Source organism: Hemitrygon akajei, chromosome 9 (genome assembly GCF_048418815.1).
Source record: "Hemitrygon akajei chromosome 9, sHemAka1.3, whole genome shotgun sequence".
Classification (NCBI taxonomy): Eukaryota; Metazoa; Chordata; class Chondrichthyes; order Myliobatiformes; family Dasyatidae; genus Hemitrygon; species Hemitrygon akajei.
This window is the reverse complement of record NC_133132.1, coordinates 12,729,785-12,743,786: the sequence shown is the minus strand read 5'-3', so window position 1 is coordinate 12,743,786 and position 14,002 is coordinate 12,729,785. Positions and strand designations below refer to the sequence as shown.

The 14,002-nt window shown below is 45.3% G+C and overlaps 1 protein-coding gene across 10 annotated transcripts in view; it reads right to left on the bottom strand.

The window, feature by feature from the left end:
* The window catches only part of LOC140732881 (zinc-binding protein A33-like), a 32,280-nt gene extending 28,972 nt beyond the window's left edge, over window positions 1-3,308 (bottom strand). The window contains exons 1-3 of one of the 10 annotated variants that reach the window (XM_073055530.1): window positions 1,602-2,017; window positions 1,158-1,379; window positions 421-976 (exon numbers count right to left, since the gene is read on the bottom strand). In XM_073055530.1, coding sequence (XP_072911631.1) covers window positions 421-831 — 411 coding nt within the window. In that variant the 5' untranslated portion in view covers window positions 832-976; window positions 1,158-1,379; window positions 1,602-2,017. The other 9 variants (XM_073055534.1, XM_073055532.1, XM_073055533.1 and 6 more) reach the window with 9 other exon arrangements.
* Between the last annotated feature and the right edge of the window lie 10,694 nt (window positions 3,309-14,002).

Below are 14,002 nucleotides of genomic sequence, written 5' to 3'. Positions count from 1 at the left end.
GGAACGTAGGGGAGGCGATGAAGTTCGAAGCTGCCAGGGGACAGGTGGAAGAGGTGAAGAGCTGAAGGAGGATTCTCATACGAGAGGGCAATCGACCATGGAAGAAACGGGAGGAATTTTGACTGTTTGGGCTCCTGAATAGTGACGAGGTAGGAGGTGTAGCACTTGTCCCGCTTACAGGTATCAGTATCAGGAGGTAGATCAGTGGGTAGGAGGGAGTGGATAAGGGAGTTAGATCCATACAGATAGCTGTGGCGAGGAGGTGGGGTGGGCTATGGGCTGGAAAGCTGTGCTTGCTGGTAGAATCCTGATGGAAACGGCGAAAGTGCGGAGAATAATATGTTGGTTACGGAGGCTCGTGTGCTAAGTAGAACAGGACAAGGAAGGATGGGGTGAATATCAAGTTCGGGTTAGTTTTACCGTGTAGATTTGAACAGCTTCTTTAATCGGCATGAAACGGTGCTCTCTGTGTTCCTGCGCATCTCGACAGATCAGACAGATCAGTGTCTTGTCCGTTTCACAAAACAGCTTCAATTCTTCCTCATGTTCCTCGCAGTGTTGTTTACTTTCCTTCTCTTTCATATTTGGGTTTAGATTTCGAACTTTTTCTGTAAGATTTGCTAAGGCCCGATTGACCCTGAGGGTGCGGTCAGCAAACACCTCTCTGCATTCCGGGCAGGAGTTTCTCTCCTCCCTTTTCCAACACTGTGTAATACAAAAGCGACAGAAGTTGTGTCCGCACTCCAGTGACACCGGATCGGCGAAGAAATCGAGGCAGATGGGACAAATTACCTCCTCGGTTAAACTCTCGACCGGTCCTTTCGAAGCCATGTTAACTCCCAGCACTTCCTGATTCAGAATCCTTTCACCTTCGGGGAACTGCAGTACCGCGATTGTCCACTAGATGCGCTGCAGACTCGGGGAATGGAATGTCGCTGCCTGAGTCAATAGGGAAAAAATCGCGGTGGTTTCCACACTAGGGTGGGATCAGAAACACATTATCATGGTCAATCACCTCCCTTTCCATGATCCTTTCCCTTCTCCAGTTCTGTATCACTTTCGCCAATCACCTTTCCAGCTCTTAGCTTCATCCCACCCCCTCTGGTCTACTATCATTTTGCATTTCCCCCTCCCCCCACTACTTTCAAATCTCTTACTATCTTTCTTTTCAGTTAGTCCTGACGAAGAGTCTCGGCCCGAAACGTCGACAGTGCTTCTTCTTAGAGATGCTGGCTGGCCTGCTGTGTTCCAGCAGCATTTTGTGTTTGTTGTTTGAATTTTCAGCATCTGCTGATTTCCTCGTGTTTGCGACAGAAACATCAACTGAATCTCCAAAGGCCTCAACCCTGCAATTGGAAGGACCTTCCCCTGGAAGTCCCCTGCAGGAAAAAAAAACACAGGACTGGAAATTCCACATCATAGGGTGGAAAACATTATTTTGTTTTGTGAAGTCCTGAAGAAAATTCCTGACTTGACCGATTTCTGTCCCAGGTCCAATTGAAGGCCAATTTCCACAGCTCTAGACAGAGCCCAGAAGTGGATCAAAATAAACTTAATTCACCATAAAATATTCACAAGGATAAACCGTGCAATGTATTTACCCGAGGATCAGTGAGCCTTCTGTCACGCAGCTGCTGTGGCACAGGCCCTTGCATCTTTCTCCACAGATCTTCGCCAGCCCACAGTCCGCAAAGACGTGAGTGACCTTCCCGTCTCCATCGCAGTAATCTCGGGCCAGCGCGCTGTGGAAGTGATCTCCGGGCATGCAGCGAGGATCAGACTGGAGAGGCCCTCTCGTCTCCACTGCAGCAATCTCGGGGCAGCGCGCTGTGGGAGTGATCTCCGTGCGTGCAGCTAGGATCAGACTGGGAGGGGCCCTCTCGTCTCCACCGCAGCAATCTCGGGGCAGCGCGCTGTGGGAGTGATCTCTGTGCGTGCAGCGAGGATCAGACTGGGAGGGGCCCTCTCGTCTCCACTGCAGCAATCTCGGGGTAGCGCGCTGTGGGAGTGATCTCCGTGCGTGCAGCGAGGATCAGACTGGGAGAGCCCCTCTCGCCGCCAGACAGGTGAGGTTTGACACGATGATCAAAGTAGTTCATCGCCCTCCTGATGAGCCTACACAAGATACTTGATTCGGCCCTGTACATCACGGGTAAAGCCCTCCCAACCACTGAGCACATCTGCAGTAAACACTGTCGGAGTACAGCAGCATCCATGATCAGGGATGCTCACCACCTAGGCCAAGCTCTTCTCTCGCTGCTGAAATCAGGTAGAAGGTACAAGAGCCTCAGGACTCGCAGCACCAGGTTCAGGTTAACCATCAACCATTAGGCTCTTGAACAGCATAGGATAACTGCACTCACTTGCCGTTCTTTGAGATGCTCCCACAACCAATCAACGTACTGGGCCTGTATCAAAATTAGTGACATTGGAGGTAGTTTGACTGTGACAGATCGCATTGGGCCTGTCTCAGAATCAGAGGGATAAGAGACAGATACAATCTCACAGGATATCGACAGGGTTGGAGCAGGACTGATGTTTCATCCCGCTGGGGTGTGGAACGAGAGGGTCACAGACTCAAAATCCGAATTCAGCTCAGCAGGACGGAGATGAGGAGATATTTACTCACCAGTGTGCAGTGAATCTTTGGAATTTTCTCCACAAGTTTTCTAAATTGAGCAGAAATATTAGGGGGCTCAGCGGTGTTGCGAACGTAGAAGGAAAGTGGCGCTGAGGTGAAAGGTCAGCATTTTCTGAGTGAATGGCAAAACACTGAAGAGCCATTGAATGGCAAGAGGCTGAATCGCCACGCTGGCTCCTGTTTCTTATTTTCTAAAACACTAATTTACCTTTGCGCCTTGTTCTCCCTTGGCCTTCAGCCTGTCAAATTGCACAGAGGAGCGGTGAGAGCTCCAGAGATCCATCAGCAGCCGCTGCAGTTATTTCATGTCTCGATATCTATCACTATTTATTTATATTTGCATTTGCACAGTTTGTTGTCTTCTGCACTCCGGCTGATCTTTCATTGATCCTGTATACTTACAATTCTATAGATTTTCTGAGTCTGTCGGCAGGAAAATGCTTCTCGGACTGGACCTACCGTCTCACCTGTACTCTGATAATCAAATTTACTTTGAACTTTGAGCCTCGGGTAACTTCCTTTGATTCTGAGAACGAACTGAGACTGACAGCTCCAGCTCCCGACAGCATCCCGTCGACAGACACTCTCACAGCCAATCTTGCTCCCATTGGCTGAGGCGTGACAGTGGGCAGGACGCTGAGCGTTCGGAGCGGACCGAAGATTGGAACCGAGAGCGAATGGATCTGCTGAGAACTGCACCTCGGGTAAAGGCTGCAGCACCGGCGGGGCCTTGAATCCCTCCCATAGCAGAGGTGAAGAGACTGGCGGGGATTCCGTGAGATGTTTCAGCCTCACAGAGGGTGCCTGGCCTTTCCCGCCGTGGATCGGGACCTGTTTTCTGGAATTGCCTCCCAGACCTGTCTCCTGCTACTGGGATACGGGAGCTGGCCCACAGCGGCTGCCGATGGAACTCAGGTGCTCTCACCGCTCCCCTGCGCAATCGGACAAGCTGAAGGCCAAAGGAAAACCAGGCGCAAAGGCAAACGTACTTCAGAAAGTAAGAAACAGGAGCAGGCCATTTGGCCCTTTGTGCCTTTCACACAGAACATGCCTGATCTTTGATCTCCGCGCCACTTTCTTGCACCGTTCCCAGCATCTAAATTTACCCTTTGAATTTCAAAGACTCAAAATTCCAAAGATTCACTGCAATCTGAATGAGGAAGTTTCTCCTCATCTCAGTCCTGCTGAGCTCTGATTTTGAGTCTGAAATTCCTGATTTTACACCCCAGCCAGGGGAAACATAATCCCTGCCTCTACCCTGTGAGAATGTGTCTGTCAGACCACCTCTTATTTCTCTAATTTTGAGACAGGCCCGGTCAGTGTAATCTCCCTGAGAACACTACTCACCCCACCCCACCCCAATGAATCTGGAAAACCTTCTCTTCATTCCCTTTATCCCACAGACTGACTCTGGGAGGGAGACCAGTCCTGTGCACAGTGTTCTATGTACACTCTCACCAGGACCCCATACCCCTTCAGAGGGGATCTTCATTCTTGTATTCAAACCTTCCTTCCCATTCAATGCTCTTTGTTTAATATCGAACTCAAACAGTGAACAGACACAACACAGCCTCAGACATGAATTTAAAGGGCAGGTGTTGCAACAGTCTGAGCTTCATACCGGGGGTCACGGAGCAAGCAGGGTGTCACAAAGGGAGGGATTTGGGAGTGTTGTATGTCTGAGCCCAGCTGTGTGTGTTTGTGTATCAGAATCAGGTTTAATATCATCCGCATATGTGGTGAAATTTGTTGTTTTGTGACTTTGCAGTACATAGTAATAAAAACTGTAAATTACGGTATGTATAAAATTAAATTTTAAAAATAGTGCACAACGAGAGGGAAAATACTGAGAAAGTGTTCATGGGTTTATGTCCATTTAGAAATCTGATGGCAGAGGGGACGAAGCTACTTCTGAAACGTTGAGTGCGACTTCAGGGAAATATGTCAACGAATGAAGGACTTTTGATTAAATTATGGAAATTAGGAGTGAGGGGAGACGGTATAATTTTTCTGAGGTTTTTATTTGGATGGACTGTGCAGGTACGGGTGGGCAAGTTATGTTTGTGTTTCTATGAGATAGAGAAAGTAACCCCACAAGGCAGTATTTGTTACCCTTCATTATTCAATATTATGATTAATGACATTTTCTCTGAGATAGGTACTGGGGTGGGTAAATCACCATATGCAGATAAAGTAGCTTTATAGATTAGAGGTAGTAATTTCAATTTTACTGTAAATAGGAAACAATTTGCAATAAATACAGTGGAACAGCTCAAAACACGTTGCGTGTTTTACAAACACGATAAATCGACCTGCACTTGATTTGAAATAATATGATAAAACTCTTGAGGAAGTGTCAGTAGTAAGATTTCCAGGCATGTGGATGGATAATAAGCTGACATGGAAGCACTGGATCAGTAAAATAATTGAGAAATATAAAGGAACATTGAATCTCCTCAGGCATCTATGTGGGTATTCTTGTGTGCAACATGAAAATCTTTGTTGAACATTTATATTTGTTTAATTGGATCTGTTCTTGATTATGTCTGTGTGGTTTATTGATCAGCTTCATCTTCAACTTTAAAATGTTTGGATTTGAGATTGTGTTCTGTTTCATCTCCAGTCACTGCTGTGGCTGTAAATGGCTCAATTTCTTATTAATCAAATTCAAAATATTCGAGTTTGTTAATCTAGCTGAAACAATGTTTGGTTTATGATAAGCCTTAGATGGGTCAATGAGATCGTTTCCAGGGTTACCAGACTCATTGTTATTGACACTGACAGGCACAACTGTTGTTTGCTTTTCAAAATATGGTTTCAACATGTTTGCATGTACCAGCTGTGTTGGCTTCCGCCTATCTGGTGTTTTGACAACAAAATTTACATCATTAACTTTAGACACTATTTCATAGGGTCCATGGTATCTGGCTTGTAGCGGGTTTGTTTGGACTGGCAACAACACAAGAGCTTTATCTCCCACCTGGAATTTTCTCACATGCGCCTGTTTATTATACAAGCATTTCATTTTGTCTTGAGAAACCTTTAAGTTTTGTCTTGCTAAGTCACAAGCTCTTTTCAATCTGTCCTTGAATTTCAAAACACAGTCTAACAAATTAACATGCATGTCCTCATTAATCCACTGTTCATTTAACAGGGTCAAAGGTCTTCGAACCCTATGGCCAAATACAAGTTCAAAAGGGCTAAAACCTGGCGATTCCTGTATTGACTCTTTCACTGCGTATAAAAGCAAGTGTACCCCTTAATCGCAATCTTTCTCATTTTCAGTATAGAATGTCTTAATCATGGTTTTGAGGGTAGAATGAAATCTTTCTAAGGTCTCTTGTGATTCTGGATGGTATGCAGACAACATAATTTGTTTGGCTCCCAATTCATAAACTACCTACTGAAATAATCCTGACATAAAATTACTTCCTTGATCAGACTGAATTTCTTTAGGCAAACCAAATAAAGTAAAAAAAACTTCAACACAGTTTTGGCTTTTATATTTCTGAGAGGTATTGGATGTGCACATGATGGTTAGCAAATACTGATGGCCATCTTTAGTCTTTAGCAATGGGCCAACAAACACAATCCACAATAGCTGTGGAAAAGTTTTCTCCAAATGCAGGGATAGTCTGTAGTGGGGCCACTGGAGTGACCCGATTAGGTTTACCCACAATTTGACAAGTGTGACAAGTCCTGCAAAATGTCACATCTTTCCTCAAACTGGCCCAGAAGAATTGTTTCAAAATCTTGTTCACAATTTTGTTCACACCAAGATGGCCACCCAAAATGCTTACTATGGGCTAAAATATCTTTCTTATAAACTTTAGAAACCACAACCTGATGAACAATTGCCCACTCCTCACTTGCACGAATAGCAGGTGGTCTCCACTTCCCCATTAACACTCCATCTTTGAAACAATACCCATCTGGCACTTTCTCAATCTCATCACCTGGGAGAGCTTTTTCTCTTAAAGCTACAAATTCAGTATATCTGCTCTGTTCTGCTATAAACTCCTCCCCCTCAAATTCCTCCTTGTCTATGTAGTACTCGGCTATTATCCTCTGAATCTGTACCTTTTTCATAGACTGCATCACCTCAGTATGTTTTACATTTTTAGCAACAAACAACAAGTCATCCTTTTTGGCCTTCTCTAATGCTTCAGGGGTTGGCATTGCCAGAAATTCCCCAACATTCATTGCTGCAGATTTCCAAACACAAGTCAATCGAAAAGAAAGCAACCAACTAGATCGATAATCAATCAATCAATAAGCTCCAATCTTGTTCATGTTGTGGATGAGCCCCCAATTTTGTTAAGAAGCAGTAACGTTTTAGAAATGAACCAGCAGCAAGAGATTTCACACTGAGTCAGTTTTTTTAATGCTAAAACCACTACCTTTATTAGTATCTACTCAGTATATAGACACTTAATCGAGATAAACAAGAGTAAACAGTGTTATGCATATATATTTTTGTGTCCCCAAACCGTCAACCACCAATTATTAAAGTCTTAAAATGGTAAAGTAGAAAAGTTCAGTGATCCATAGGACGCTCAAAGCAGCTGCACAGGTTGACTACGTGTTAAGAAGCGTATGGTGTATTGGCCTTCATCAATCGTGGAATTGAATTTGGGAGCCAAGAGATAATGTTGCAGCTACAGTCGGCCCTCCTTATCTGCAAATTCCGCATCCGCAAATTCAACCAACCGCGAATGGCGAAAACCTGGAAGTGTTCTTCCAGCACTTGTTGTTCAAGCATGTACAGACTTTTTTTTCTTGTCATGATTCCCTAAATAATGCAGTATAACAACTATTTTACATAACATTTACATTGTATTAGGTATTATAAGTAATCTAGAGATGATTTAAAGCATACGGGAGGATGTGCGTGGGTTATCGTGGATCGGGATCGAAAAAAATCGGAAGTTCTCTTACTAAGTAAGTTAGAACCCGTACATCTGGCATTATTAAGCGTCAGTTAGTCAAACATTTGTCTTAGTATATAGGATATATTTTACCTTTCTATGCATATAAAACGCCTAAGAACGTATGTTTCACCGCCGGGCTCAGGAACCTTTCTCGAGTGCTAGCCAGTGACAGACAGCTTTCGAGTGCTCTCTCCATCCGTAGTGGTTTGATGTGGAGGATCTGTTATGAAGGATGAACAACTCTGATGGGCAGAAGGGTGCAGAGTTGCCCATGCCCCCCTTTTGGAGAATCGCAAACCGTTACTATTTTGATGCTGCTAACAGGAGAGTAAGAGAGACAAAAGAAAACATGCCAGGACAGCTGTTACTGATAACAGCTCATGAGAGAGAATGAGAGAGACACACAAATAAGAGGTAAACAAGTTGGAACATCTGCTACTGATAAGACAGGAGAGGAGCCATTGATTTACTGTTATTGTCTTTTGGAGAAGGATTGTTTACTTGGTACTATTTTGTTCATTGAAATTCCTCGGTGGACAGCTGGAGTGGGTTGGTTTGATGGGCTAAGTCATTCAAAACTGATTGACACTTGACACCCTGTGAGTGGGGATAAAAGTGAGGTCTGGGGTGACACCCCTCAGATGCACCAGGAGACACACTAGTGAGCATCAGACACCCACGAGAAAGTGTGGGGCATCAGAGACCGAACGAAGGGTCGGTAAATTTTAACTCAGTGTTTATAGCGAGGTCGGTGGGGGCTTGTGTGTGTGTCCACCCTTGCCTGGGTGACGAGTCCACCACGGAAGAACAGTCTAGCTAAAGGACAGAGGGGTCACACTTGAATGGCCACAGCAACAACACATCGACGGATCAAGATCATAAAGGAAGGTTTGCAAGACAATAGCTGTTAGTTTGTGCTCTCTCTCTCTCCAACAATTACAACACATTGACCAACAACTGCCTCAGCCTGCATGAACTGAACTGAACTTTATATTTCCATGTGACAATTCATTATCCCCTAGACAATGATAGAGCTTGTTTATTATTGATTACTATAAATACCCACACTTTTAGGTTTAGTATTGCTAACGTATATTATCTGTATATTTGCATTGATATTGTTTTGTATATTTTTACTAATAAACACTGTTGAAAATAGTACCACCAGACTCCAACGAACACTTCTATCTTTGCTGGTAAGACACCCAGTTACAGGGTATGTAACAGATCAAAAACTCAAAACCCCAAAACCCAATAATTAAACCATTGCGTTGCTTAGTGATAATTGTACCTTTCATTGGGGCAGAGCCTTTCACACTTTATCCGTTAAAGTTGTTCCGATCATTGACCGACGTAGCCTAACGCTTTTCCAATGACCGATGGCGTTTCACCTCTTTCTGACCACTTTATTTTCAATCGTGATCGTGATTATTTTCGTGAACAGAAAGACTGCACATTCAGAGCTCTGGTGTTGGGTCCTAATGTCCACCGGACTGAGACAGGTTAAATAAGGTCTGAGGTTCTGCTGCGTCCTAAGATCCAACACATTGAGGCAGGTTGAATAAGGGACTTGAGCATCCGCAAGGGGTCCCGGAACCAATCCCCCATGGATAAGAAGGGCCGACTGTACATAGGACCCTGGTCAGACCCCACTTGGAGTACTGTGCTCAGTTCTGGTTGGCTCAATACAGGAAGGATATGGAAGCCACAGAAAGGGTGCAGAGGAGATTTACAAGGATGTTACCTGGATTGGGGAGCGTGCCTTATGAGAACAGGTTGAGTGAACTCGGGCTTTTCTCCTTGGAGCGACGGAGGATGAGAGGTGGCCTGATAGAGGTGTATAAAATGATGAGAGGCAGTGATCTTGTGGATAGTCAGAGGCTTTTTCCCAGGGCTGAAATGGTTGTCACAAGAGAACTCAGGTTTAAGGTGCTGTGGAGTAGGTACAGAGGAGATGTCAGGGGTAAGATTTTACTCAGAGAATGATGAGTGTCTGGAATAGGCTGCCGGCAATGGTGGTGGGGTAGATAGAATAGGGTCTTTTAAGAGACTTTTGGATAGGGACATGGAGCTTAGAAAAATAGAGAGCTATAGGTAAGCCTAGTAATTTCTAAGGTTAGGGCATTTTCGGCACAATTTTGTGGGCTGAATTGCCTGTATCGTGTTGTAGGTTTTCTATGTTTCTATGACATACTATTACAGTGTGAAGCATATAAGGCTGAAAAAAAAAACAAATGCAGTCTTCGTTATAATCTTTGGGGGGTGGGGTAGATATGCAAGGGATTGGGAAAATCAGGTTGGTGTCGGATCGCAATGGAGGGAATTTGTTGAATGTCTACGAGACGGCTTTAGAGAGCAGCTTGTGTTGGGGCCTACTCGGGGAAAGGCCATCTTAGATTGGGTGTTGTGTAATAACCCTGATCTTATTCGGGAGTTAAAGTAAAGGAACACTAAGGAGGCAGTGATCATAATATAATTGTATTGTTATTGCATTTTGAGAGGAATACTAAGTCACATGTATCAGTCTCACAGTGGAATCAAGGGAATTACAGAGGCATAAGAGAGGAGCTTGCCTAGGTGAATTGCAGGAGGATTCTGTGGGGATGACGGCTGAACAGAGGTGGCTGAAGTATCTGGGAATAGTTTACAAGGCGCAGGATAGACGTGTCCCACTGAAGAAGTTCACAAATGGCAGGGGTCGGCATCCATGGCTGCCAAGGGAAGTTAAAGACTGCATAAAACCTAAAGAACTGGCATATAAGATGGTAAAAGTGAGTGGGATGTTGGATTATTGGGATGCTTTTAAAATCCAACAAAAGGCAACTAAGAAAGCGATAAGAATGGTAAAGATGAAATATGAGGGCAAATGATGCTGGTGAGGAAATGTATGAGAATGCATTTTGGTCAAAGGGGTAATTGTGCAGACTATTATTTAAATGGGGAGAAAATTCAAACATCAGAGGCTCAGGGGGACTTCGGAGTTCTCATGCAGGAGTCGGAGAAGATGATTTCACAGGTTGAGTCTGTGGTAAAGAAGGGAAATGCAATGTTGTTTTTTCATAAAGAGGATAGAATATTTAGCAAGGAGATAATGCTGAGACTTTATCAGACACAAGTCAGGCTGTACGTGGAGCTTTATCAATGTTTTGGGTCCCATATCTCAGAAAGGAAGGGGGATCTCATTGAAACCCACTGAGTGTTGAAAGGACTAGATAAGGTGGATGTGGAGAGGTTGTTTCATGTGTTGGGGACATCCAGACTAGAAGGCACAGCCTCAACATTGAGGGGAGATGTTTTTGAACAGAGGTAAGGAAGAATACTTTCAGCCAGCAAGTAGTGATCTTGTGAAATGCTCTGCCACAGACTGCGGTGGAGACCAAGTCTGTGGGTATATCTAAGGCAGGAGTTCATTTCCTGATTGATCAGGCTATCATAGGATATGGCGAGAAGGCAGGTATATGGGGTTGAGTGGGATCCGGGATCAGCCGTGATAGAATATGATTAGGAATAGTCAGCATGGCTTTGTCAAAAGCAAGTCGTGTCCCATGAGCCGGATTGAATTTTTTGAGGATGTGACTAAACACATTGATGAGGTTAAAGCCAGAGTTGTAGTGTATATGGATTTCAGCAAGGCACTTGATAAGGTACCCCATACAAGGCTTATTGAGAAAGTAAGGAGGCATGGGATCCAAGGGGACATTGCTTTGTGGATCCAGAACTGGCTTGCCCACAGAAGGCAAATATTGGTCGTAGACGGGTCATATTCTGCATGGAGGCCGAAGACCAGGGATCTGTTCTGGTACCCCTATTCCTTGTGATTTTTATAATTAACCTGGATGAGGAAGTGGACGAATGGTTAGTAAATTTGCTGATGACACAAAAGGTTGGAGGTGTTGTGGATAGTGTGGAGGGCTGTCAGAGGTTACAACGGGACATTGATAGGATGCAAAACTGGGTTGAGTAGTGGCTGATGGAGTTTAACCCAGATAAGTGTGTGGTGGTTCATTTTCATAGCTCAAATATGATGGCAGAATATAGCATTAATGAATGGTAAGACTCTTGGCATTGGGGAGGATCAGAGGGATCTTGGGGTCCGAGTCCATACGGCACTCAAAGCTGCTACGCAGGTTGACTCTGTGATTAAGAAGGCATACGGTGCATTGGCCTTGATCAATCATGGGATTGAGTTAAACAGCTAAGAGGTAATGTTGCAGCTATGGAGGACCCTGGACAGACCCCTCCTGGAATACTGTGCTCAGTTCTGGTCACCTCACTACAGGAAAGACGTGGAAACCATAGAAAGGGTGCAGAGGAGATTTACAAGGATGTTGCCTGGATTGGGGAGCATGCCTCATGAGAATAGGTTGAGTGAGCTCAGCCTTTTCTCCTTGGAGCGACGGAGGATGAGAGGTGACCTGATAGAGGTGTTCAAGATAATGAGAGGCACTGATCATGTGGATATTCAAAGGCATTTGCCCAGGGCTGAAATAGCTAGCATGAGAGGGCATAGTTTTAAGGTGCTAGGAAGCAGATACAGAGGAGATGTCATTGGTAAGGTTTTTACACAGAGAGTGGTGAGTGCATGGAATAGGCTGCTGGTGGTGGTGGTGGAGGCTGAAACGATAGGGTCTTTTAAGGGACTCCTGGATGGCTACATGGAGCTTAGAAAAATAGAGGGCTACGGGTAAAGCAGAGGTAGTCCAGAGTAGGGACATGTTCAGCACAGCTTTGTGGCCTGTATTGTGCTGTAGGTTTTCTATGTTTCTATGGAATGGCGGAGCGGAGTCGATGGGCTGAATGGCCTAATTCTGTTCCTCTGTCTTGTGGTCTTAACCAAGATTAACTTTGACTTCCCTCTTGCAGTCAGCCCTGTCCCCATTTGTCCTATTCAACCTGTAACAGCGCAGGTGGACTTTAGGACCCAGGGGAGCTCAGGACCCACCGCCCTCAGCTGCTGCTGAATCCGCAGTGTTTCTGTTTGGTTGACGGACGTGGTGAACGAGTTAAAATTAATGGATTGATAATTCTCATCTCCTGTTTATTTCACTCTCCGCACATTTATATTTACAGGGACTCTATTCCTGATGCTGGTCTGAGGACCCAACACATTAACAGACCTGGAGCGGAACCGGAGCAGATTCTCAGCCACTAGTTTACATGCCAAGTCCAGAAGAAAGGATAAAGTTTCCCCGTGAATTTATTCCCAGTGAAGGTGCGGAGATGGGACTTGGTCTCCGCATTGTAAAATGAAACTGTCCCGGACTCGTAATTGAGATAAACTCCCACCCTCCCGGGGATGGGACCGGCAGGGAGACAGGACTCAGGGGAGGTGAGAACACTGATCATGTCATAATTCCTATGTAACTCGTCATCATCCCGCCTGAAGACCCAGTCCGACCCATCCCTTCCTCTCCAGACTTTGCAGCGACTCCCAGCCACCAGTCCCAATTTCACACCACCTTCACCTCCCAGTAATGTCTCCCCGATGTGAATCCCTCCGATCCCAGCATACATTCCCAGTTTGTGAATCTCTTCCTGGTGTCAGGGAGTTTTCTCCGGGTCCCAGTCCATCTGACACTCCTATGATCCTCAGACACCTCGAGACACGGATTTGTTGTTTCCACATCCAAGGTGACAGAGACTGGGGGGAGAAGCAGAGAACTGGAGAGTCCCCGAGACTGTGAGGAGACTCGAGTGGTGTGGCCCTGGGGATCGGGGGGAGACTCGAGCGGCGCAGCCCCAGGACCGGAAAGGCTGCTGAGCCTCAGGCGTAGTCAGGTGGTCAACACAAACCTTTCCTGTGGTTTGACAACGAATGAACAACTACCATCTCAACAAGGGTTTTTCCGTTGGACAGAGACCAGAGAGTTCCCGATCAAACTGACACAAAATGCTGGAGGAACCAAGCGGGTCAGACAGCATGTGTGGAGAGAGATGAACAGTCTGCGTTTCAGGTTGACATGTTCCCTCAAGAACTGAAATAAATAGGGGAGATGGACAGCAGAAAGGAGTGCGGGAAAGCGGTGGATTAAGATGGAAAGGGGGTGAGTGAATGGATTTAAACAGGAAGTCACAGAGGCTCTTCGGCTCAACTTGTTTGTGCCAACCAATTTGCTTTAATCAGCTAGTCCCATTTGCCCATTATTCCTTTCCACCTTTCTTATCCACGGTCCTGCCAAGATGTATTTAAAGACCTTATCAGTGTACCCATCTCTACAGTTCTTCGAGGGCCCGGTGTAAACAGAGATAACCATATAACTATATAACAATTACAACACGGAAACAGGCCATCTCGGCCCTTCTAGTCCGTGCCGACGCTTACACTTGTTACGAATGTGCCACAACTCTGAGGGGCCGAAGGGTACAAAGTCGCCCCCTCCTTTTTGAGAATCGCAAGATCGCTATTAATTCGGGTCTGGGACCCAGGAAA